Source organism: Pseudomassariella vexata, assembly GCF_002105095.1.
Source record: "Pseudomassariella vexata strain CBS 129021 chromosome Unknown BCR38scaffold_6, whole genome shotgun sequence".
Taxonomy (NCBI): Eukaryota; Fungi; Ascomycota; class Sordariomycetes; order Amphisphaeriales; family Pseudomassariaceae; genus Pseudomassariella; species Pseudomassariella vexata.
In genome coordinates, this window is record NW_024467961.1 from 74568 (window position 1) to 96176 (window position 21609).

Consider the following 21609-nt stretch of genomic DNA (forward strand, 5'->3'; position numbering starts at 1 on the left):
AGGGACGGGTCGGACAGCTTCAAGGCCCAGATAGCATCGATCTTCTCAGGGGGGACTTTGTTGGTAGGTTGAGAACCAACGTAGTATGGTAGTGAACGCAACGCAGTCGCCAATAGGGCGAACCGACGACGCAGCGTATGTATTTAGTCCAGCCATTAGGGCACGGTTTGACATACGGGAGTACTAGTAGAGGTACCGGGGGCTTCGAGCCTACGGCGTATTTAATAATAATAATATAATTTTGGATCAGATTGAAGCGCATGTAATTCTAGAATCATATCACTTTCATTCCAAGAACCAACCATAGTTATGTGGTGAAAAACCGCAGGTCAAAGTGGTAGCGTACGAAAATCTGCCGAAGTGTGTAATTGGACCGTGGACTACGTTATATAATTAACTGATTTCTATTAAATTTAGTAAAGTAACGTGAATGTACACCGAGCTGGCCACCCTTACATAACCTCGCATAGAAATTTTACGATAGTAAAACCACAACGCGGTAAATCAATTGAAACTACTCTGAATCTTCCTCTCCAGAAGATGGCAATGCGATCTTACAAGTTCGCGCATTATGCCCAGTCCCGTTGCAAATACCACAGCGCCTCGGGCGCGTTTCAACACGCTTTGCGCGACCACCATTTCGGCGCTCTTCTTGCTGTATCTGCGTCGCCAACTCCCTAGAGTCCCCTAGGTCCTGTCCTTCTTGGAAAATAAGTGATTCTCCTTCCCGTAATTGCATTTTTTAGTCCTCCGGCGCCGGCTTAGCATCTTATTTGCCTCTCGAAGCTCAGCGCACTCGGCCCGTAAGAGGGCGAGCTCGTGCATTATCATTTTTGCTCCCTTCGCAAACTGGTCGACAGCTGAGAAAATATTCGTCGGAGAGCTATTCTGATGCTCGGAGATGCGCTTTTTCAAAAAAGCAGACTGTGCATGAGCCTCTATCGGGTTCTGTGGCGTCTTTGATACCCACGGTCGGGTTGCAATAAGCTTTGGATCTTCGCATTGGGCCCTTTGGTAATCGTAAGGACGGTTCCAACGAGTTTTCAACTCTTTGCGACGTGCGACGAACCTCGAGGCCCAGCGCGTTCCAATGGGCCCTGCGTTACGTGTCGCGCGGATAGAATTTGCCATTGCTTCCACATCAGCAATCCGGGGCGGAAACGCTCGTGCATCTAAGTCCAGTATATGCTTGATAATGACCTCCTCTTCTAATTCTGTCATAGTTCGTGAATTGGGCAGAATATCGCGTCGGAAAGGTACGCCGTTTTTACGCGTTTGGAGGGTGCTTCGGGGGACTTGGTACGTTTTTGCCGCTTGTCGGAGACTAAGTTTTTGGTCATTTTTGAGAGCTTGAAGGGCTAGCATTAAGTCTGCTTCGTTGTATGATTTTGCCATAATTGGTTGTTGAGAAATCAAACATTAAGTTGGTCGGTCGCGTTGGCGCATGAAAGTGGCCAGCTCGGTGTCATGGCCAGCTCGGTGTACATTCACGTTATATATTTGTTCACATTGACACAATAGGACGGTTCATTACCGCCCTTTGGTTCAATGTTGGTGAAGGAGATTCACATCATTTCCCGATGACACTCATTCTGGCAACAAATCAACCGTCACCCATCGAACAGTTCGCAGCCTGTACTAGATGTTGTATTTAAACAAGCTGCCAAGAACACAGTCGATGTGACCAACCATCTCACACATAGAGGGCATACAATGCACTGCTCACAGCCACTGTTAACATAAGTCAAAAGGCGATACCGAACATGTGGGTATTTGCACGTTTTTCTGGCAGTCTGATGGTGGACCTTCAAGGCCATGACGCCGAATCGCCAGCTTGTGAGGACATATGGCCACCTACCGTACGTTATGGGCCAATGTGACTACCACCCAAAGCACCACACAATTTCTGCCTGTGGGGCAGGCATCCTTCATTTCTATGTAAGGCCGTTGTGACCACAGTTCACTCCTTGGAAAGTCTACAAAAATTATCGCACTTTCAATGCAATACAATTTGCACAATTAGTCCAATATTTGATAGCAAACAACCAGAGCCCATTATATGACGGCATCTAAGTACCCTGCAGTTTTTACCACAACAATCAAAGATGCTACAATGCCAAAACGAAATTTGCAAAAATAGTCATTCTAAGCCTCGGGGGAATCTTCCGTTCCCCGAACCTCGGACTAACCTACCTTAACGATTACGGTATATCACATGTAACTGACATAAATATCTATAGATTTCGTCACATTCTGGCTTCCCGCGAACAAGTGGATTGGGCCAAGATTCACTTATACAAGCAAGCAAACCTAATATGATGTGACCAACTATTGAAAACACTTATACGTGTTCATCGTGATCACCGTGATCCGATCACGGAGAAACAACTGAACTGAGCTAAGACTGTGTGACTGATGCGCGCAAGAGCACATCAGAGCAAGCCTCTTGATATGTGCGCTACGGTCACGTTGTACAAACTTTAGAGGCAGACATCGCCAGCGGGCATTATTCGGTTCTCGGTCAAACGTGGACATTTTCGATTGATGATTCGCGGAACATTTTATCAGCAATCCGTCGTTTAGATAACAGCTGTTCTGGATGCGGCCTTTTCCAAATTGTTCGTTGGCTCAGCCCTGGATCCCGGCCATCACATAAGATTGGCTGATTGGCGGATGCTTTCGCAATATTTTTGAAACTTGATCCCGGCATATTTCGGTGGGGGCCCCTTTTGTATTCGACGGCACAGTCAATGACTACCCTTTACGCTCAGGCGTCACCTCCAAAGCAAACTCCCCCATATTACTTTGAGCAGTCTTTTCTTCGCTGCGATGGCCCAGGTCGGTCCCGGGTCCCAATTCGTGGCAGTCCGTGGTGAAAATTCGTGATTCACGGCAACGAACATGGGAAACCCCAGTCATGCGGGTTTGCTCGAAAACGGGGCAGCTGGTTACTGGTGAAGCGTGGCCTAGCAGCTCGGGCAAGCAAGGAGCTTCTCAGATTGTGTAGCATCGGAGATAATGAACAATACCGGCATGTGGGGGTGGACGTGCTATAGCGGGCAAGCAAACACTTTGACCGTTTCGAGACGAATGACGGATTCGTGATCCTTGGTATGCCCCTCAGTAGAACAAAATACCACGAGTTGCCCCTGCTTCATCCCTTGAACGTTCGTTCTGCCTTTGAATTCCGCAACAGAACTTTCGTCACTTTTCGATTTCTGTTCGTGCCAGCCAGTATGTGACGATGATTTCCCCTCGAGCCGAACATCATTATATTTCGCCCGAAAGAGAGGTCAATGCAGGGCTATGGACCTTATTCAGCGGTGCGACTCTTTTCTTGAGTCTTCGGCTCTGGTGCAAGCTCACCCGAGGCCATGGGCTGTGGTATGATGATCACATTCTTGTGATATCCTGGGTATGCCGCACCAACTTTATCACGACGTCCCGCTATTTCATACTAATCATTTCATAGATAATACTACTTATGAACGACGCCCTTATTTCCTACGAGTTTGCGACAGGTTACGTGGTGGACAAGTGGGACGACCGGATGCACATTCTCATCAACATTTCATCATGTGGTACTCTTCTCGGCCAAACATGGACTAAAACCGCCTTCGCCGTGACTTTACTCAGGATGAGCAATCGCTGGCAACAGTACATCTTGTGGTTCTGCATAGCCACCATGAACGCCTACATGGCTGTCAAGATGGTCTTCCAATGGGCGAGGTATTGCGACGAGGCCAGCTACCAGGTGTGGTACAGGATTCCAGGCTTCTGCATCAACGCAACCTTCGCCGATGATTTCAAAGAAGGTGGCAATAGTAAGTGACTGGATTTGTAGGGCGCCTGCGCGCGCGAGAGAACTTTGGGAATACTGACATTTCATGTCACTAGCCTACAATATCATTATGGATTTCGTTTTTGCGCTGTTCCCCTGGCTGATCACATGGCGTTTAAATATCAAACGATATGAAAAGGCCGCTCTTTGCGTTACAATGAGCTTGGGGCTGTTGTAAGTTGAGGCATACAGGACTGAGAGAGGAATGATTGGGTCTGACTCGTTGGACAGGGTTGCTATTATTTCTGCTGTGCGGACTGTCTGGAAGTCTAAACCGATAATGCACGTCCACGACGCGTGGTATATGTGTGAGTGAAGCACTCGTCCACCGTCACTCTGCTGGTTATCATGCTGACATCATATTCGCAGGGCGAAACGGCCAGTCTATGGTCTGGTCAGTTATCTCTCCTCTTACACAACTTCGGGGAGATGTTCAAAAGCAGCAGCCACTAACTCCGCTTACCACAGGTACTCGGCCGAAATCTGCGGCACCATAATCGTGCAGTGCATCCCTATCCTCCGGCCCTTCCTCCGCGAGATCCACAGCTCCCTTACATCAAGGAAATTGGGCGATACCGAAGCTGGGAGAACCACCGGCGGATGGCGCAGCAACGTCGACGGAAAACGCGCCTCATCAACCATCACCAGCGCCGCCCACGATGACACCAAAAAGGCACCCGTCGAGTCCTTTGCCCTGCGCAAAATCCCGGAAGAGGCGGCAGCCGATACCATAGGGCAAGCGTGGGAACCTCACACATCATACTCGCCTTCCGAAGTCGACCGCGCGATAAAAGCCTCGCACACAGGGCCGCTCCAGCCTGGTGACGGATGGCCACTGTCGGCCCATACGGACGTGGGCTCGCATGTGGATGAGGACTCGCATTATGAACCGTGGGCGGAACCCGCGGCTGCACCAAGTGGGGAGACGGCGTTGTGGCCGCCACCGAGGAGACCGGCGCGTGTATAGGAGGAGGATTTTATTTTGTAATCGAAGTCAATACCTCAGAGCAAGAGGCAGGAAGAAAAGGCAAGGTTCAAAATACGTTTTATACGATAGGAAAAAATCAATGGGCTATCTTGATTGAAATTATTTCTTTTGTAGGCAAGCCGGGAGTGGAGGGTTACCTGACATATAGTGTGAATTTGGTCAATTTTATCAAACTTGAAGCTAAGATTTCTACGAAGTACAACTATGAGTATAGCAAGGAAACCCGGGTTAGCTGACCCGTAGCCGGGAGGCTCGCCGGGCAACAGGGTGGTGGGGGTATCCCAGAAGAAACCAACGAAAATATCCACCCCCGACGACCTCGTTCAGTCCTAGGGAATTCTGGTTCCTCGAAGGCAAGGTTCCAGATGACGGGGGTACGGTACATACGTGGACACTATGTGCACGACATGCCCAGCGTACACCCCAATTCAGCAAAATTAGTTACAGGAAAGGGAAATCCCAGGACCTCCAGCTACTACATGTGCTCTAGATTTCCACGTCTGGGAAAATAGTTTTGAAGTTACCGTGACATTCAAACCCTATGTGTTCAGTCCACATATGTACCGTCACCCCGGTTAATTAGGTGGCCCAAAAAAATTATATCTCCCGCCAACTAATCCTACACCCCGTCACCTGCAACCTGCTCGAAGGCTAGCTCCCTTACGAAGATCTTAGTCCAGAGCCGATATTAGGCGCGCGGTTACTATGCTATCCATGCTGGCAGGGTACTACCTACCTTGCCTTACTTTCAATGTGGTATCGTATGAATAAAGAAACGCCTTTGATTTCTAGGCGACGTTTTATGCGACTATCTACTATACAAGTGGTGTTTAATAATTCAAGTTATTGCGACTGGACTAGTCACTGCCGCTTTCAGTGCCGAATACTCGTTTTCATCCCAACCCTTCAGGCGTTCAAATCTGGGCACATCTGTATCCCGTCGGGGTTGTCCAGAACGGTAGACTGCTATCTTCATCACAAATTTGTCGAGGCCTCGCGAGTGTCGAGACAACTCATCCTTAAGCCAGGTCCAGAACTGGTGCGGCTTGTTGGGCTGACTCCACATCAGCACTATCTCGACGTCAAGCTCTCGTAAGCCGGTGAACGTCTCACTGATGCTGCACAATGCAGTCTCGACAGCACTCTTGCTCTTTGCCGTCTCCCATTGTTTCGATGCAATGACCAGAGCCACATGAACGTAACGCACCCGCCGCAAACCCTCCGGACTCGCGTTCCGAGTGAAGTAGTGCACCATCTCGGCGCCGAACAATGAGATGGTACTATCTGCGTACAGCCTGTGCAGAACGTCGTCGTAAACCTTGCGGCAGGTGAGCATCGCACGGATATGTGGCGCCACTGGTTGGCCCATCACCCGTAGAATGTAACCCTGCGTTGTATCCAACCGACTGCCGTCATAAATCATGGCGGGAATTAAATAACCTGCCCTGCAGCTGTGATCTCTTATCGTGATGATTTGTGATAGGCCTGATCCACCCGTAGTGATAATGCGACACAGTGCGGAGCTCGGGAGTTCTTCGTCGTCACGAATATGCTGTGCTAGTTGCCAGGTCGTCGGACGTGAGCCGCGCATCGAGGCTTTGAACTTGGGCTGAACAATTGCTGGGCCGCCAAGTGCAAGCTCGTATATGTACGAGCGAATCTCCAGTGGCAAGTGTAAAAACGACGTTTTGGAGGCCAATGTCACGGGTTGCGCATCATCGCGAATGATGGGTTGGGACGGCGGCAACTTGCTTTCCCAAACGAGACGCTCGAATTTGGTTCGTTGGCGAGCACGGCGGACATCTGAGCATTTCCTTGAGGCAGCCCGTTGGCAATCGCGGCAACAGGCGGTCGTTTTGAAGCAGACCCAGATGGGCATCCAAACCGGACAGCAGAGCACAAAGGCTGGCACAGCGACCCACCACGGAATCCCAGGCTGAGCTCGACGGCGCGCCATGTTACGTTGGCCAATTGAGCACTTGAGGTGGGGAGACGGGTCTTGAAAGTAGCGCTTTGTTAGCTGGGGAAGATCAATAGACACCCAACTAAGGAGGCTAAGAGTTACATGAAGAGTGGATTATTTGTGGTCATGTTTGACGATGGAACGCTGAATCTCGTGGCGCCTTGGCGAGAACCCTCTTGTGATTGATAGGACTCCAGCGTATTGACAGGGGCTGGGTCTTCAACTTTGTCCCGAAACAGAATTGATGGATGCCTTCTGTGGTTGAGATAGCTTTAATGACCAGTAAGTTGATCGGCAGAGCCGTTTCGCGTCCGTCGCGCATCGCACCGAGAAGACCTGCTCGACCTCGCAACGTCGTAAGCAATGAGGGTGACGTCAAGTGTTTCGGAGAAGTTAGTAGTGCGTGGAGAAGTCGCAAGTTGCCTTAGCTCTCAACAAGTGCCCCGCACTCTCCCTCAGTGCTGTCAGAATGAGCCTTGTGAGGCTGACCTAAGCATTAGCTTCGAGCAGTCAAGCCAACGCGCAAAGCGGCCGATTGAAGTCCGAAAGGTTGACTATGTATCTTGAGGAACATCATTACTTGATCAACGAAAGGGCTGTGTGGCTGTGGCTAAAGAAGCAAGGCATGAAATCTGCAATTAAGATATGAGTGCTGGAAAGAGGCGAGACGAAGAAACGAGATGAATGACGACAGTCGGTCCAAGACGCAGACCATGTACAACTATGATCCACATATGTCAAACATCCGGTGGCCTTCGACTCATCCCAATAATACCGCATATTGACAACACCACTCTCGTCCCGTCGTGCCTGTAACATCGAGCCTTGCTAGGGAGGCCTTGTGTTTGCAACATATATCCTCTTTCGTGCCAGCTACGACTTGTTAGAGCTGCTCTGCTCTTGGCGCTACACACAAACAATTTGCGTATGCGCTTGGCCACGCACTGAGATCCAGCTGCAGTGCCCCATTCAGCTCTATGTCATCAAAGCCGATAACGGTTGTTGTGGCTTGATGGCATCCTAATTCAACATTTTTCATTTTTGTTTTTTTCTCTATCTTAACGACCAGCATCCAAATTTGATTCCAGGTGGGGAGCGGGTGTGGTAATTTATTGTGGCAAAAGGGGTTGGCCCTTTGCACAAGACATGAACACTGGAAAGCGTGGCCTTCTAGTATATCTCGGATCCACTACTAGTACCAACGACTCGGTCTGACCTTGCGAACCTCATAAGCAGATAGTCTCATTGCCCTCCTGGCCCAGGACATTTTGCCAAGTCACCTTGGATCCACCCTTTGCAGTGGCGGTGTCGTCGATGGCTCAAACCTGCTGCATGACCTTCTGGCCAGTATCGAGTTGTGAGGTTCAAGAGAATGTATCTTCTGCCAACTCTAAACAAGATACTGTGGTCGATCTTGGGATCGTGTTTCACATACCATCACCACCAAGGCCCAACCCAGATTGGACCCGGGCCGATGGCGTCTAGAATCAATGGGAGGTTAAAAGTAGTGTCAAGAGACGCTTGGGATAACTCGTCCAAAGGGTCCAATGGCATGTCTGGAGGGTTCTGGTGTACGTATATGTGAAGCGCGCGACGGAAAGCCTCCACCGTGGCTAAACTTCGTCTGGTCAACTCGACCGCTTCCAGAAATTGAGCTGCATCCAAGGGACGGCCACTCTGATCACCCGTCAAAGCCAATCTCAGTGAGCCCGCGTTGGCATCGAAAGACATTGCTGCAATGCGTTCGAGACACGATGCGCCAACTCTTCGCGTGACACGGTAGCCGATTCAGTCGTCTAGAGCAGTAGCCCTGCTTCGTACTAGAGATTGTTAGTTATAGATCAGTCATGGGGTCAACAACCACTTGCCGGTGAGCTGCAGGATAGGCTGGTGCTCACCATGAGATCGGGCAACTGGACAACGCATGCGACTACCTCGCGATCCCAGTCACGCGGCTGTGAATCTTGGGAGTCGCCTTGGGCAAGCGTCATGTGAGAGTTCATGAGAACAATCCACGTCTTCAGAATAGGATAGTCGCCTTGGGAACTGATGTAAATACTTCTGCTCAACAGCATATTCGCTGCCGCGGCCGCTCATGTGTCCAGATTTTCAAAGCGGCCCGATGATACCTGCTACGTTATCGCAGCCGGGCCATACCACATCGCCAGTAGAGTCTGCAAGATCCGGCCAAAGCCACGCATGAAAGCACTGTAGCAATTATGCTGTGCCTTACCATATACGAGGTACTTGACGTGATACACCGTCGCCTCAAAACTATCACTGATAGTATCACTGATAGGTCCGTCTGTGTAATGTTCAAAAACGACTCCAACCGCCGGAAACCCCGTTTTAAGGGCGCTACCAGCTGGCTCAACGCCTACCGAAACTGCACTGGTCTCAACCAAACCGTCGTAATCAATGCCCAAGGCCGCAACAGAAAAGGCGGCTTGAAGGGGGCCGTATGTCAGTCGTGAACTATGAATCATGCGTTATATCTCGAAACATTGAGTACGCAGACACACAATGATATACCAAGGGTTTTCGTTCTGGCGGGAGACTCACGGCGTCGAGAAGTGTGGGTATGGGTGTAATTAAGTGCCGCGCCAGCAAACTTGAAAACGCGCTAGGGGCTGCTTGGGACGCTGGAAAAATGGCCAGGCAAAGTGAACGCCGTAGCTATCCCTCCCACGACGCGAGAAATCAGGTACATTCTGATCACAGTTCGTGCCTGGGCTTATGCAGGTGCAGCAGATGCCAGATGAATTATCGAGCTCGAAATCTGGCACAGTCGGAGGGTGATGAGGGTACGCCAAACATTGCATACTGTTGACTCTAAGCCCTGGAATATGGAATTAGCATACAGCGTGTGGTCTACCATCGAACGGCGAGAGGCGAAATTGCCGTCCGTGGAACCTAGGAGATTTCTTTGCAGAGTCGAACGATTGGTCGATTGTTTCATCTGATAGATTGGGTGGCGTCAATTCATAGTTCACAGCGACTCAGGCGGAACGGGAGAGGAGGGGGGCCATGAAGCGCGTTCTCCAAAAATTTCCATACACGTGGCCGGGCCAAGGTTGGAGTCAAAATTCGAACGCTGACGCGCTCTGGGTCTTGGAACAGTGGAAGCCTCGCATTGACGCGTAGTCTCATACAATTACTTTTATTGGATTGACATGGTATATGATTGCAATTAGCACATTTTTGGACAAGCTACATGAACTATCACAAATTCGCGTCTTCCAGCCAGGAGCTTCCTCGAGGAATTAATTTCTTTTCTATTGTTATCTAACAAAATGATAATTCTCCCGCCAAACGTGCTATATCTCATTTGACTTTTATTTCAGGTGATATACGTTTACCTCTTACCTGTAACGCCTGGCGTGCGCGACAAGTAGGCCCCGCTGTCGCTTCCCAGAAACGGCATAACCGCATTCTAATCTCGTCGCATTTGCAATGTGTTGTCCCTCCTCCTTGTGAGCTTTGCCGTATCTACAATTTGACTGCTCCTCTACACAACTACCCAAAGAGAGGCCCGTGGCCGACCTAGAGTGCGCCAACTGTCCAAGACGGCGAGCACGTGGCCCCAACCGGCCGTCGCGTCCATTTGGGAAACGACGACAACTTGACAACTTTGTCGGCCTTGAGCAGTACCAACTCACCTGCCTGCTCTCCCTCATCAGTCAACAGCATCTGCGGGGACGGGAGGTCGCTCAATCGCCTTCTGTCAAGCCGTACGCATTGTTGTGGAGGAAAGGCTAGCTAAGCTGGCAGAGGTGAAGTCAACCTCTGGAACGACCACGACGTGCCGTACATTGACTTTGGTCTTAAGGCTAGGCTAGAAACTATCGTGATACTTCTTCCATTGTAACCGTATTCAAGATACAACCTTCCTAGGCTTGCCTGATATCGTGTCCGGAACTTGAGATAATCAACGACGCGTCAGTCAACATGACCAAAAACTTAGATATAGCTCAGGCCGCTGGTCAGTAAGGGCATGCCAGGGAGATTCAGCCCACATTGACGCGGTAATTTAACGACTTCAAGAGATATGTATATTTAAGACAGGCTATCCTTGTATTATATCAAAATTTGTTATATTTGACGGCATTGTCTCTGTGCGTTGTGATACATCAAGGGCAGGGTTATTCTCGAAGAAGTTGACCGATTTCAATCCGACACGGAAGACTTTGCAAGACAGGATGGGCCAGTGTTCAGGTCGCGGAACATGCGTGAAAGCAAACGTGCACGATAGGCCTTCACCAGACCCAATGTCATGCTTTCTAGATGGCCACGTACGCAATCCTGAGCCTCCGGTACTTTGCCACAGGAAGTTGCCTGCCGGGTACAGCTTGTTCTCGTTGTATTTTGTGAAGTAAAAGTGTTAGAGGGAAGTCGGTTGCCAGTCACCAGGTGGGTACTAGCAGTGTAGTGTAGATGACTCAATAACGACAAGTTTATCGCAGCCCTTCCTCAAGAGAGGGGGGTCACAGCAGCCTATTTATGCATTGCTGACCCTCGCATAGGCCAGGTGCCGGAAAGCCACTGGAGCCCAATGGTTATATAAGACCTATAGGCCAATGTGGCTTATCTGCACCTGATACCAACGCTCTTAGGCTGCCTTACGTCGATGGCTTAGAGGTATATTCGGCGTCCGAGTTAGCATGCCACGAATGTTGCACCGCTGGCTTTTCGTCGACAATGTTTTCAAGTGGATCATAGGCAGCCGGTCGATTCTCGTCACCTTCATGATCAGATCACCGTACAGCCAGGGCTCCGGCTGGACTACCATATCCTCGCTGAAGTGTAGTCTTGCGATCTCGACTTGGACTAGGGAGTGGCTCATACTAATCTCCTCGAGTCTGTGCATGTCGATGTTGGTAGTAAGTTGGTGGCATATTAGACCTAGATCACGGCTAAGGAATACCTTACCTTTCGACATGTCAGTGTTATCCTCCAAGACGTCTGGCATCTCTCTTTACTTGGTACGTCACGCACGTTCATCACTTGAGAGCGGGGCCTATGCACTTGATGAAGGCAATGGATTCCGACTTCAATGGCTCCTTGACGGCGATTATTTGGAAGATGAACTTTTTGCCAGGTTTTTTGGCCCGGATTGCCTGGCTTATTTCCATCACTTCGTAGGATTAGAGCCTGAGGAAGGGTTGCCCGCTGTCATCTTGGGTCTTTGGGCAGTCCATGGCTTGATGAGACGAGGGACAGGCTTCCGGGTCGCTTGGTTGACACATACGGATAATTATCATGTATGACCAGCAAGGAGATATTAAGGCCACCTTATGAGGCAAGCTGTGGGATATGTCTCATGATAGGCTATGATACGTCACGAGTGGGTGTGGGAATTTTGGAAAAAAGACACCAGCATTAGCCCCAAACGTATCGCTACAAATGACCAAGAGGACTATAGTCTATTCCAGAGTCCCAGACTCCACCATGAGTATTTCTGAACTGATGAGGCGTATGGGAACTATGTGGCTGGATGTGATGACGTCGGCACAGTCGAACCTTGTTAAGCACAACATGTACAAAACCAAACCGAACCGAGTCACGATCAGCGAACCTGGCCTATCAGCGATTATTCGCTTCCCCGTCTTTAGCATAAAAGGAAACTTTCTAATTCAAGGGAGCCCTGCGTTTGGGCGTTCTTAGTAACTTCAGGTTCGAAGATATGGCAGCACTATTCCCGCTGAAGCAGATAAGGCGAGGGATCTTAATTGCCGGAAACTAGTTAGAGCGTTCGGTATAGACAGGCATAAAGAAGATCAACTGATAAGCCTCCAAACTGGAAACAGATTGAGATGTCACAAGGCTGTGTGATAGGGATATATCATTCGTAGCAGTCGTCATAGGACCTCGGAACCGTGAGGTGAATACATATAATAAGGAGGCTGTGTAAGTCGAGGACGTAAACAGCCTATTTTCATTGTACAAACACCGCGCAAGCATACTACGAGCTACGGAAACGAAGCCTCTGTTGTATCAGCAACTGATCCAAATGTGTAGCCAAAAGGTACATGTTTCTATATTTGAGGCCCTTATGGTCGACTGCCTTAACTCCTTTGGACTTGGGGAGATCAGAGTCACGATGATTTCTGTGCTTTGTAATAGCTTGCCATAAGTCCGATGTGATTTAACATGCTACGCCTATGTGATGACAATTTTCCGTAAACCCCCCTTTTAAGCTCAATAGGCATCATCAATTTGCATGCAAAAACTGATTGAACCACGCAACTGCAGCATTCTTCCCCCTAACCATAGCCTCCCTCTCACCTTCCTTCTTCTCATCTCCCCTCACAAGACAACCATGTTCCACCCCAGAGAAATGCTGATAATCAAACGGTAACCCCACCTTAGTAATCGTCTCAAAACTGTACAACTTCAACTCGGGCGTAAAAATATGATCAATCTCGGACGCCAAAATCTGCACCGGCACCGCCACATCGTCGATATCCTTCGTCACCACCAACGACGGATGCCCTATACTAATGCAATCCACCAATGGCGGCTGATGCTCCCTCGCGCCCAATCGGAAAGACGCCCACCCCCCATAGCAAAACCCGATCGCGCCGACTTTTTCGTAATTCTTCTTCAAAGCACGCGCACAGTCGAAGATCTCGGGCTCGCGCACTCCGCGCCCGTTGCGCTTGATGAAATCAGCGATGCCGATCTCCTCATAGCGGCCCTCGAGCAAAAGCTGTGTCGAGAGGATCTCGCCGCCGAAGAAGTCAGGCACGTAGACCGTCGCGTCGGCTTCGCGCGCGTAATGGTCGGCTAGGAGGCGGACGTTAGGGAAGGTCCAGCCGAAGGCGTCGTGGACGAGTAGGATGGCGGCCGAGGGGTTTTTGCCGGCGATGTAGGTGTCGTTGTTGCATAGTTTGCCGACGGTACCGGCGGGGGTACCGTCCCAGGTGAAGCCGGTGAGGCAGCAGGATGAGAGGGACATCTTGGTGGCGAGACGAATACGAATGAGGTGGATATGTTGATGAGATATTGATAGTGTTTAATTCGTTATTTATGTCCTTTCTGTGCTCGGGGGTAGTGTATCTAGGATGAGTGTAGTGAGCTTCGGCCGCCAGCTCTGAAATTACAAACCAAAGACTCAACGTGTGATCCGAGGGCGGTAAGATAATATATAAGCCAATGGCATTGGGATAACCCGGAATCATCGGGTTTCACGAGTTCTCGTAGCGGCTGGTTTATTGGCTGCATGATTGGCCAGTAAGACCGACGTCCTCGGAGATTACCAAGAGTACTTACACAGATCTTACTTCTGCTAAGTATCTCGGAGCCGGCTGGTCTCGTAGGAGGCTTGCGGAGGCTCCAACTTCGTTCTATTAGACACGAAAAGCCAATGACCCGGTGCCCGCGACGATCCAAATATTGTTAGCTGAGGAAAAATAAACACGTTAAGTCCACATTTCAAGATAGTTGTGATCGAAAACCGAAACATGTAGCTGAATCGTCAATATTACCTGACTTCTTCCAGACGGACCATTGGAAAATAATATCTCGATGTCGCGGTAGTGAAAGCAAGAAGGGAGTAGGAAGGGGGGGGGGGGGAAGGGATAAATGAAACCGCAGAAAATATAGCAAGACTCTGCCCTAGTCAAGAACGACCACCATACCCCTTCCTGGTCCTCGGCTCATGCGACGATGACTTAACCCTATCAGCCTTTATCTCTTGATCCGGGATGAGCGACCTGGCTGCATCAAGCTTACTGTTGCTGGGCCTCCCCTTCCACATCGGCTTGGTCACCGCCTGTTAGGGTAGCCACAAACCATGAATTACCTAGTTTCGTTCAAGAACCGGCTTTCCCGGCGACTAGAATTGTAGATTTACTCTGAAAATTAGCCAAATAACCTTCATTAATTGATGGCAATGTTGGCTGAATTTATTGGCTAGTTGAAAAAGGTTGCGTGTAGCGACTTGTGAATTTCTTATATCCTAAAGGTGTCCCAGGGGCTGTTGTCGTCGCCAGGGTCTAGGTAGTGGCTCTCAGATGGCGAGTTCTGGCAGGTTCCCAAATCTGGGGCTTGAAATCCATCAAGTAGCATTCCGTCATAGGATCGAACTGCTTGAGGTAAGTAAACTGTTTACATTTTCGCTTTCAACTTCGCACACCCGTCAAGAACATTTATTTAGGATCTTCCGTCCGTCATCGAGTACGTTCTGGCATCCGGAACGAATATGCAGCGCCCGTTGATCCGAACAGTTATGGACCAAGGCCTCGTCCGCATCCTGAAACATGAATTTAAGTGATTCAAGGTTGAAGTTAAAGTCCCTGGTTCCGTCAGGGGCTTTATTGTAGTCCTGGGCGAGGTAGTAGGCCTTGGTGACGATATTTATTGTATGTCCGACTCTAATGGGGGTTGTCATCTTATCTCTGCGGAAAGGATGTGGCTGTGTTCTAGATACCTTATTTTCCATATCGGAGAGATTATAGTATAGGCAGCCATGGACTCACGTCCAAATTTACTCTGTCACACCAGCATCGCCCGAGTGGCGCCAGGCAATCGTAGGAAATAGAGAGCATCAAATTTATTTTTCTCTTTTTCTCTATAATTTCGAAATAGGCCACTCTGTTGGGCACTACAAATCGCTGTCAATGATACAATAGTAGTTCATATTCAGGGGGGCACTCATCAACAATAGTATCGCAGTCGTTGTATGTTTCGTATTCTTATGATTCAATTCAAGATATGGAATAAGGGTAGCTTTTTACGTAATAAATTGTTCATTTTCAATGAAAAAGTGTCGTTACTCATAATCATAGTGGTATACAAACCCCTTTTCCCGCAGTTTGGTAACCCTGACCCAAAGCCTATCCACAGACACCAGCACCTACTCCAAAGTCAGTATGAATTCCAATCATAAACATCAGAAATAAACTTACTCGTAGAACTTAACGGCTGCGGAATAAGACCAGCTTCAGCCAAGTCCTTAAAATTCCATTCAGGCGCGGCTTCATTTTTCCAAGTCCAGAAGATCCACCCCGCAGCCTTTTCGTAGGCTACAATCTGCGCATTGACAAAACTCTTGATGTTGCTCTTATCAGAATCACTGAGCCCAGCGACCGTACCCGAGGCCTTCCCTTCACAAGACCCAATGTATGACGATGTTGCACCCTCCCAGCTGTACGTGCCATCGTATCTTGCCCCCACACCGCGGCCGTTCAGCCACTTCGCACAATCTGTAACGGCACCTGTGAACTCTCCTGCAATGGTCCACTTACTCGTGCTAGCCATCTGTGTACCGAAACCACATGCGCTGCTGACGTGCTCATTGATGCTAAAAGCCAGCGAGCCGGAATCAAAAACCTCGTAGTGATGTGTGTCGAGCAGCAGCGAGTCCAGACCTGAGCCCCAAGAGTTCCAGCTCGTAACCCCCGTAAAGGCGTCGTGGAAAGTGATGGCGACATTAGTGTTTTCTAGATTAGCCGCACCTTCAGACATGAACTGGCGGACGATATTCATGTCGAGTTTCGGACTCATGGGCTCGTTGAGAAGCTCGATAGCAGCGACGGCCGGGTGAGCGGCATGGTCGTCGCGGATTTTGTTGAGGGTCGTCAGGGTCTGCGCAACAGTGTCGCCTTGAGTCCAGCCGACGGTACCGCGTTTGCCCGAGTTGTCGAGGCCGTTTTGGGAGCCTGGGGCGCCGTGGAGATCGATCATGACCTTGATGCCGGCCGCTTGGGCCCAGTCGAGCGCCTTGCCCAGGTACTCATAGGCGCCTGACACGTAGGTGTCGCCCTCCAGGGGGGTTACAGCCCAGTATCCGATGGGGATTCGGACGAAGTTGAGCCCTTTGGAGGCTATGTCGGTGAAGTCTTCTGCTGTGATCCAAGTACTCCAGTGTTTCTGAAGGACAGTCGAGGCTGCGTCTTGGCCGAGTGTCTCTCCTAGTGTGTATTCGTCTACTACTTTGTCTGGCGTTGCCTCGAATATCGATGGAGTGATCCATGGCTAGAGAAGTGTCAGTTGACAGTTTTCCTAATTCAACATGTCGCATAGTCGCTTTTCTGACCTCCAACACAAGCCAGCCACCCAGGTTTACCCCTCTGATCTTCTCATCGCCAAAAGCGAACTTTAAGTCTCGTTTTGTCAGAGAAATTATGGGCGCTGGCGCAGCCTTTGCAATGCATGTGAGCAATGTAGCAACTGCGGCCGCCATGCTGAGAATATGTAAGAGTCCCATTGTTGATTGTTTCGCTCGAATCTTGGCAAAAGATCAAGACTGAACATCCTGGACTAGGAAATCTAGACTTAATCACGTATTTACACCATTTCCCTCTCCCTCCCCCCTCTCCAAGTTTTCGAGGACCAGAACCCTATTTCATCATCATCGTCATCGCATCTCATGGGCTCCCCGCAACGATCGTTTCTTCGGAACCCACGTAGCATTGTATATTAAACGAAGCTAGTCCATAGCCTTGGTTGGCTGTCATGCCCTTTAGAACCTTGTCAGCTGCACTCTAATGTCATGTTGTGTTCCCCGTGACTAGGGGCAGTAGGCCACACGGAAGCCATATATCCCTTGCCGATCTTTGCGCTGTACACGGGTAACATATGGCGAGCTTTGCCAATTGTGGTAGCGATTGTTGATGTGTATGCCATCATTGGTTAATCCACCCCTAAGGCCTACCCCGGAATTAAAGAGCGGGGGGGGCTTGGGGGTAATCAAATCCCCGCAGTCTGGGGTGCGACCAGCGAACTGCGTTGCTTGGCTAAATTTCTTTACACATGACGCCGAACTGGGCCAAATGACGTCTCCATGACATAAGCTATAAATACATTTGGGCTATAGAATATTGTAGGAGCTATATAGGTCAGTATTCGTGGCATTGTGAAAATTTGACCGTGTCTTGATATCAAGAGGCTCACATATGGGCTATATTCATGGGTGTTATAACGAGCTCTTCCGACCAATCGCAGAGTTCGTGCACATGGACTTCATGTCAATTACAATATCCTGACGACGATAGTTACTACGTGCAGAAAAGGTCGCAAATACAATGAAATATCAAACCTGGATGATGGAAGGTGTCCGCATCGGGAGTGACTTCTAGTGCCCTAAGCTTGTATCTTCTCAAGCTTGAATACTTATCTGCTTAAGTGTGAACGGGATGGTGCAAAAATTGAATGGACAACGAATTTGACAGATTCTTCTATGCTCGGTGCGAGTTATATATCCCGCCTACGACACTTGGCATCGATCTAATGTATGCAAGAACAAAAGCTCATCACCGCCACTTATCAACGCTATCCCATCAATCACAGACATTGCGAATAATACACATCCTTCATCGTACAAGTCAACCCATCCGCACACTGAAAACTGCCCGTCCAAGTGGCCCCGTCACACTGCGCAAACTTAGCCCCCGGTGTCGCCGTCGCCAGCGCCGAAATGCGCTCGTACGCCCGCTCCGCCACGGTCACGATGTAACTCGAGGGATTGGTGGTGACGTGGCCAGGGAAGATACTCGCATCGACGACGAACAGGTTGTCGGTGCCGTAGACCTTGGTGTTGGTATCGACGACAGCGGAGCCGCCGGACCGCCCGTCGTCGGTGCCCATTTTGTTGGCGCCGATCCAGTGGTTGGAGCGGCGGTTGGTGTAGGACACGAGCATCTGTGATATGCTTAGTTAAGTTGCTTTTTGGAGAGCGGTGAGTGAGTGGCGGATAGCTACTTACATTGTTTACATAGTCTTCGACGGATGTATCTGCGTCGGGGAATTCCCAGGTTAGATTAGCGACGTTTTTCAAGGCGTCCTGCAGATTCTTGATGCCCTGGATGACGGCGAGGACATCGTTCTTGTCATTCAGATAAGGCAGCGTGGACACAACAGTGTTCAAACTGTTGGTGATGGTCATACGGCCTCTGGAGGTGGCGCCACGACCCAGATACTGGCTCATCGTCATCGATTCTGTATTTCGTGATCAGCAAGATATCTTGGTCGTGGATTTGCGAAAGACTTACTGCCATTCTCCACACCAAGGCTTCCCTCCACCCTGGCTGTCCACTGCAGCTGCCGAACGATGCCATCAGCGCCACTGATCTCATCCCAGAACCTGAAGTTGTTAAATTCGCTCGTCTACCTGAGTATATCGAAGACTTACATTGGTCCGATATTTGGCGCTGCTTGGGTGAGAATGCCGGATCGCTTGTCTGTTCTCGCAGTTAGACATGATTCATGACATGCTCAGTATATTCCACGTACCCATATACAGACTTTCGTCAGTGGCATTGGGGTTGTCCCAGGCCTCGTAGAAGTCGTAGAATACAACGTCAGGGTGAGAGATGACGGTATCAGTCTAAGACACACTAATCAGCAGACGATGGAGTTTGGAGAGACGTCAGTGTTACGTTTGTGTGATCCTCCAAGTTGTATCCAACAGGGAGAGTGATCCACGATGAGTTGGAAATCATCGTTGGGCCGTCAGATGAACCTTTCACTACAGCCAATTGGTCTGCGGGGCCAATGCCACCTGTGCCTATTAGTACCAGAAAAAGAAATGTGGTGAATTGATCCACTTACTCCGCAGAAGCAGCTTAGCTGAGCCAAATGTTCCAGCGGAAAGAATGACACGACCGCTGATGGGCGTGACATTGACGACACCAGCGTAACCTCCAGCGGCTTGAGGCTCGACTTCAACACCAGTGATGTGGCCACCTGTGCGAATAACACGTTTGACCGTGGTGTCAGTCCACAATTTAAAGTTGGATCTAGCATGGGCCGACACCAGGTATGTAGCCATAGGTCCACCACGCTCTCCGTTCGAGAACATATACGGAGTGTGAGCGTAGGTGTGGTTCTTCTGGTCAGGGACACTGTTTGCCGTGATTTCAGCCCAGCCACCAGCCTTGAGGCCACTGGCGAGAACGTTGAAACCCTGCTGCAGATACAGCGTGCCATCCATGGATGGGTGATCTGTGCCGGGGATGCGCGAGAAGACTCGACCCGCTGCAGCAGACATGTCAGTAGACTTCCAGCCGGTAGGAAAGTTGTAGTCCCAGTCAATGGGATTGGGTTTCCACCATAATCCAGCGTTCACAGCTGTACCACCGCCGAGAACACAGCCAGCCATCTGGTCCGTGTCGGTGCAAGCAATACCTGCGCTGTCAACCCAGATCTGGTTGCACAGTCCTGGAACATCGAAACGCGTCAGGTTGGTGCCATCAAGCCAGTCAGGCTTGAGAGTTCCGCCCCAGCGGCCAGAAGACGGTGGGCCCTTCTCAATGAGCAAAACACTCTTTCCTGCCTCACTCAACTTGTCTGCCAACGGAATTCCACCTGCGCCTCCACCAACAATGATGTAGTCATATGTCGCGGTCGGGACAGGTACCCCTGAGACTGTAGCTGTAGCGGTAGTCGAGGTGGTGGTGACAGTGCCAGTAGTAGTAACCGTGGTTGTGGGCGTTGCCGTCGCACCACCACAGGCTCCTGTCACGGTGTTGGTCGCTAATGCTGCCCATTCGCTGTACGATGGGTTCGCAGCATTGCTGTCAAGGACGGCACCGAAGATGCTCTGAGCTTCGTGTTGCGCCATAGTGACCGATGCCGGGCACTGGGGGTTGGATGGTGCAGCAATAGCCTGTGACCAGCCGAGCACTACTGCACTGTCGCTCGTTGGGTTGCTACCGGTAGCACCATCTTGGTCCCAAGCCAGACAGCCCTGGCAGTGGAAAAGTAGCGTAAAGTGGGTCGAGTTGACGGTAGAAGAGATCTGTGTAAGGGTTGCATCACCAGTGTACTGAACTGGTGTGTCGTAGCCAGTGGCCCAAAGGAATGCAGTCAGAATCTCGCCATCGTAAGGCCAAGCCATGAGAAGTAGGCTGTTGGTCATCGGACCACCGAGGGATATGCCACACCATCCTGTGGCTATGGAGCTATTGGATGCGCATTGCTGATGGAGTCAGTGATTTGCATCGAGTGAGGACTCGTGGCACTGACCAGATATCCAATGAATTCGGTTGCATCGGTTGTAAGACCATCCTCAGGCAATGCCATTCCAAACTTAAGTCCACCATAAGTAGTCACGCCCGAAGCGCCACTACCAGTTGCTGGAACGATCCATGTATCGAATATGATGCCCGTGTCCGGGTCAGTGTAGACCGTTGGAGTGCTGCTCTGAGCCAATGATGGATGGATATCTACCTCCTTTGATTAGCAGGCACACGCTCAATGTCGTGTGGCGAGAAGACTCACAAGAACTGACTGCAAGCAGCAGGGTAACGAAGAAGGCGAAGCAGCCCATGTTGACTGTAGCCTGCACTCACCGACTGACTACGTCACAACAGTCTACCAGAGAAACAGAGAAAGAAGCCAAGGCGTGCTGACAAGACGGAGACGAAACGACAGACGAGAAACGCAGCCATGATATACGCAGAAAGAAACCGACTCAACTCAGAGACTAGGTAAAAAACCCCTTTGCTTGCCCCTTGGTCATGGTAGATGCTGGAGTAACATCGCCATATGACCATTGCCATTTGGTAACTTTAGAGAAGGACCTCATAGGAGGAAATTTCACCCCCGGTCATGTTACCCTATATTACATTCCGCGGACACGCATTCGGCACGATCCGAGTGTCTGGACCATATTGCTGAGTTTGATTGCGGAGTTGAAGTGCGGAGCATGTCAACCGGGGATGCAAGGCGGCATGGGCGGCATGGGCGGCATGGGCGGCATGGCGAACCGGGGAAGCTGGACGCAGCAATTACCCTCGTCCAAGCCACAATATGTATGGGACGCGACATACAGATCCAGCACTTCATAAAGTGGTTGCTGTCGTCCAACCAAAC

General features: G+C 50.1%; 5 protein-coding genes across 5 annotated transcripts; 1 reads left to right on the forward strand and 4 right to left on the reverse strand.

The window, feature by feature from the left end:
* Positions 1–3106: 3106 nt before the first annotated feature.
* Positions 3107–4953, forward strand: BCR38DRAFT_390532 (uncharacterized protein). The gene is made up of 6 exons (XM_040857556.1): positions 3107–3415; positions 3473–3824; positions 3898–4015; positions 4073–4149; positions 4211–4235; positions 4310–4953. Exons 1-6 carry the CDS (start codon positions 3245–3247, stop codon positions 4806–4808), a joined length of 1242 nt encoding a protein of 413 aa, XP_040715936.1. The 5' UTR covers positions 3107–3244; the 3' UTR covers positions 4809–4953.
* A 603-nt stretch (positions 4954–5556) lies between these two features.
* On the reverse strand, positions 5557–6913 carry BCR38DRAFT_184895 (uncharacterized protein). The gene has a single exon (XM_040853961.1). The coding sequence runs from the start codon at positions 6784–6786 to the stop codon at positions 5668–5670; it is 1119 nt and encodes a 372-aa protein (XP_040715937.1). The 5' UTR covers positions 6787–6913; the 3' UTR covers positions 5557–5667.
* Positions 6914–13003: 6090 nt separating this feature from the next.
* On the reverse strand, positions 13004–13878 carry BCR38DRAFT_512964 (Alpha/Beta hydrolase protein; the record flags this gene model as incomplete). Its single annotated transcript, XM_040865052.1, has 1 exon — positions 13004–13878. The coding sequence occupies exon 1, from the start codon at positions 13748–13750 to the stop codon at positions 13004–13006; it is 747 nt and encodes a 248-aa protein (XP_040715938.1). The 5' UTR covers positions 13751–13878.
* A 1751-nt stretch (positions 13879–15629) lies between these two features.
* Positions 15630–16978, reverse strand: BCR38DRAFT_484265 (glucan 1,3-beta-glucosidase precursor; the record flags this gene model as incomplete). The annotated part of the gene is made up of 3 exons (XM_040863727.1): positions 15630–15649; positions 15702–16770; positions 16832–16978. The coding sequence occupies 3 exons, from the start codon at positions 16976–16978 to the stop codon at positions 15630–15632; spliced, it is 1236 nt and encodes a 411-aa protein (XP_040715939.1).
* Positions 16979–17947: 969 nt separating this feature from the next.
* Positions 17948–21498, reverse strand: BCR38DRAFT_390538 (fungal cellulose binding domain-containing protein). Its single transcript, XM_040857557.1, has 9 exons — positions 21016–21498; positions 20761–20960; positions 19345–20713; positions 19173–19294; positions 19027–19120; positions 18926–18974; positions 18786–18877; positions 18500–18732; positions 17948–18435 (listed from the first exon to the last, which is right to left on the reverse strand). Exons 1-9 carry the CDS (start codon positions 21062–21064, stop codon positions 18079–18081), a joined length of 2565 nt encoding a protein of 854 aa, XP_040715940.1. The 5' UTR covers positions 21065–21498; the 3' UTR covers positions 17948–18078.
* Positions 21499–21609: the final 111 nt, after the last annotated feature.

Coding starts and splice junctions, on each gene's coding strand:
- BCR38DRAFT_390532 (XM_040857556.1), top strand. CDS start 3,245: ATGATTTCCCCTCGAGCCGAACATCATTATATTTCGCCCGAAAGAGAG. Junction 4,016..4,072: donor ACAATGAGCTTGGGGCTGTT/GTAAGTTGAGGC, acceptor CTCGTTGGACAG/GGTTGCTATTATTTCTGCTG. Junction 4,150..4,210: donor CCACGACGCGTGGTATATGT/GTGAGTGAAGCA, acceptor TCATATTCGCAG/GGCGAAACGGCCAGTCTATG.
- BCR38DRAFT_184895 (XM_040853961.1), bottom strand. CDS start 6,786: ATGGCGCGCCGTCGAGCTCAGCCTGGGATTCCGTGGTGGGTCGCTGTG.
- BCR38DRAFT_390538 (XM_040857557.1), bottom strand. CDS start 21,064: ATGGGCTGCTTCGCCTTCTTCGTTACCCTGCTGCTTGCAGTCAGTTCT. Junction 18,733..18,785: donor CCTTGGTGTGGAGAATGGCA/GTAAGTCTTTCG, acceptor CACGAAATACAG/AATCGATGACGATGAGCCAG. Junction 18,436..18,499: donor TCGAAGACTATGTAAACAAT/GTAAGTAGCTAT, acceptor AGCATATCACAG/ATGCTCGTGTCCTACACCAA.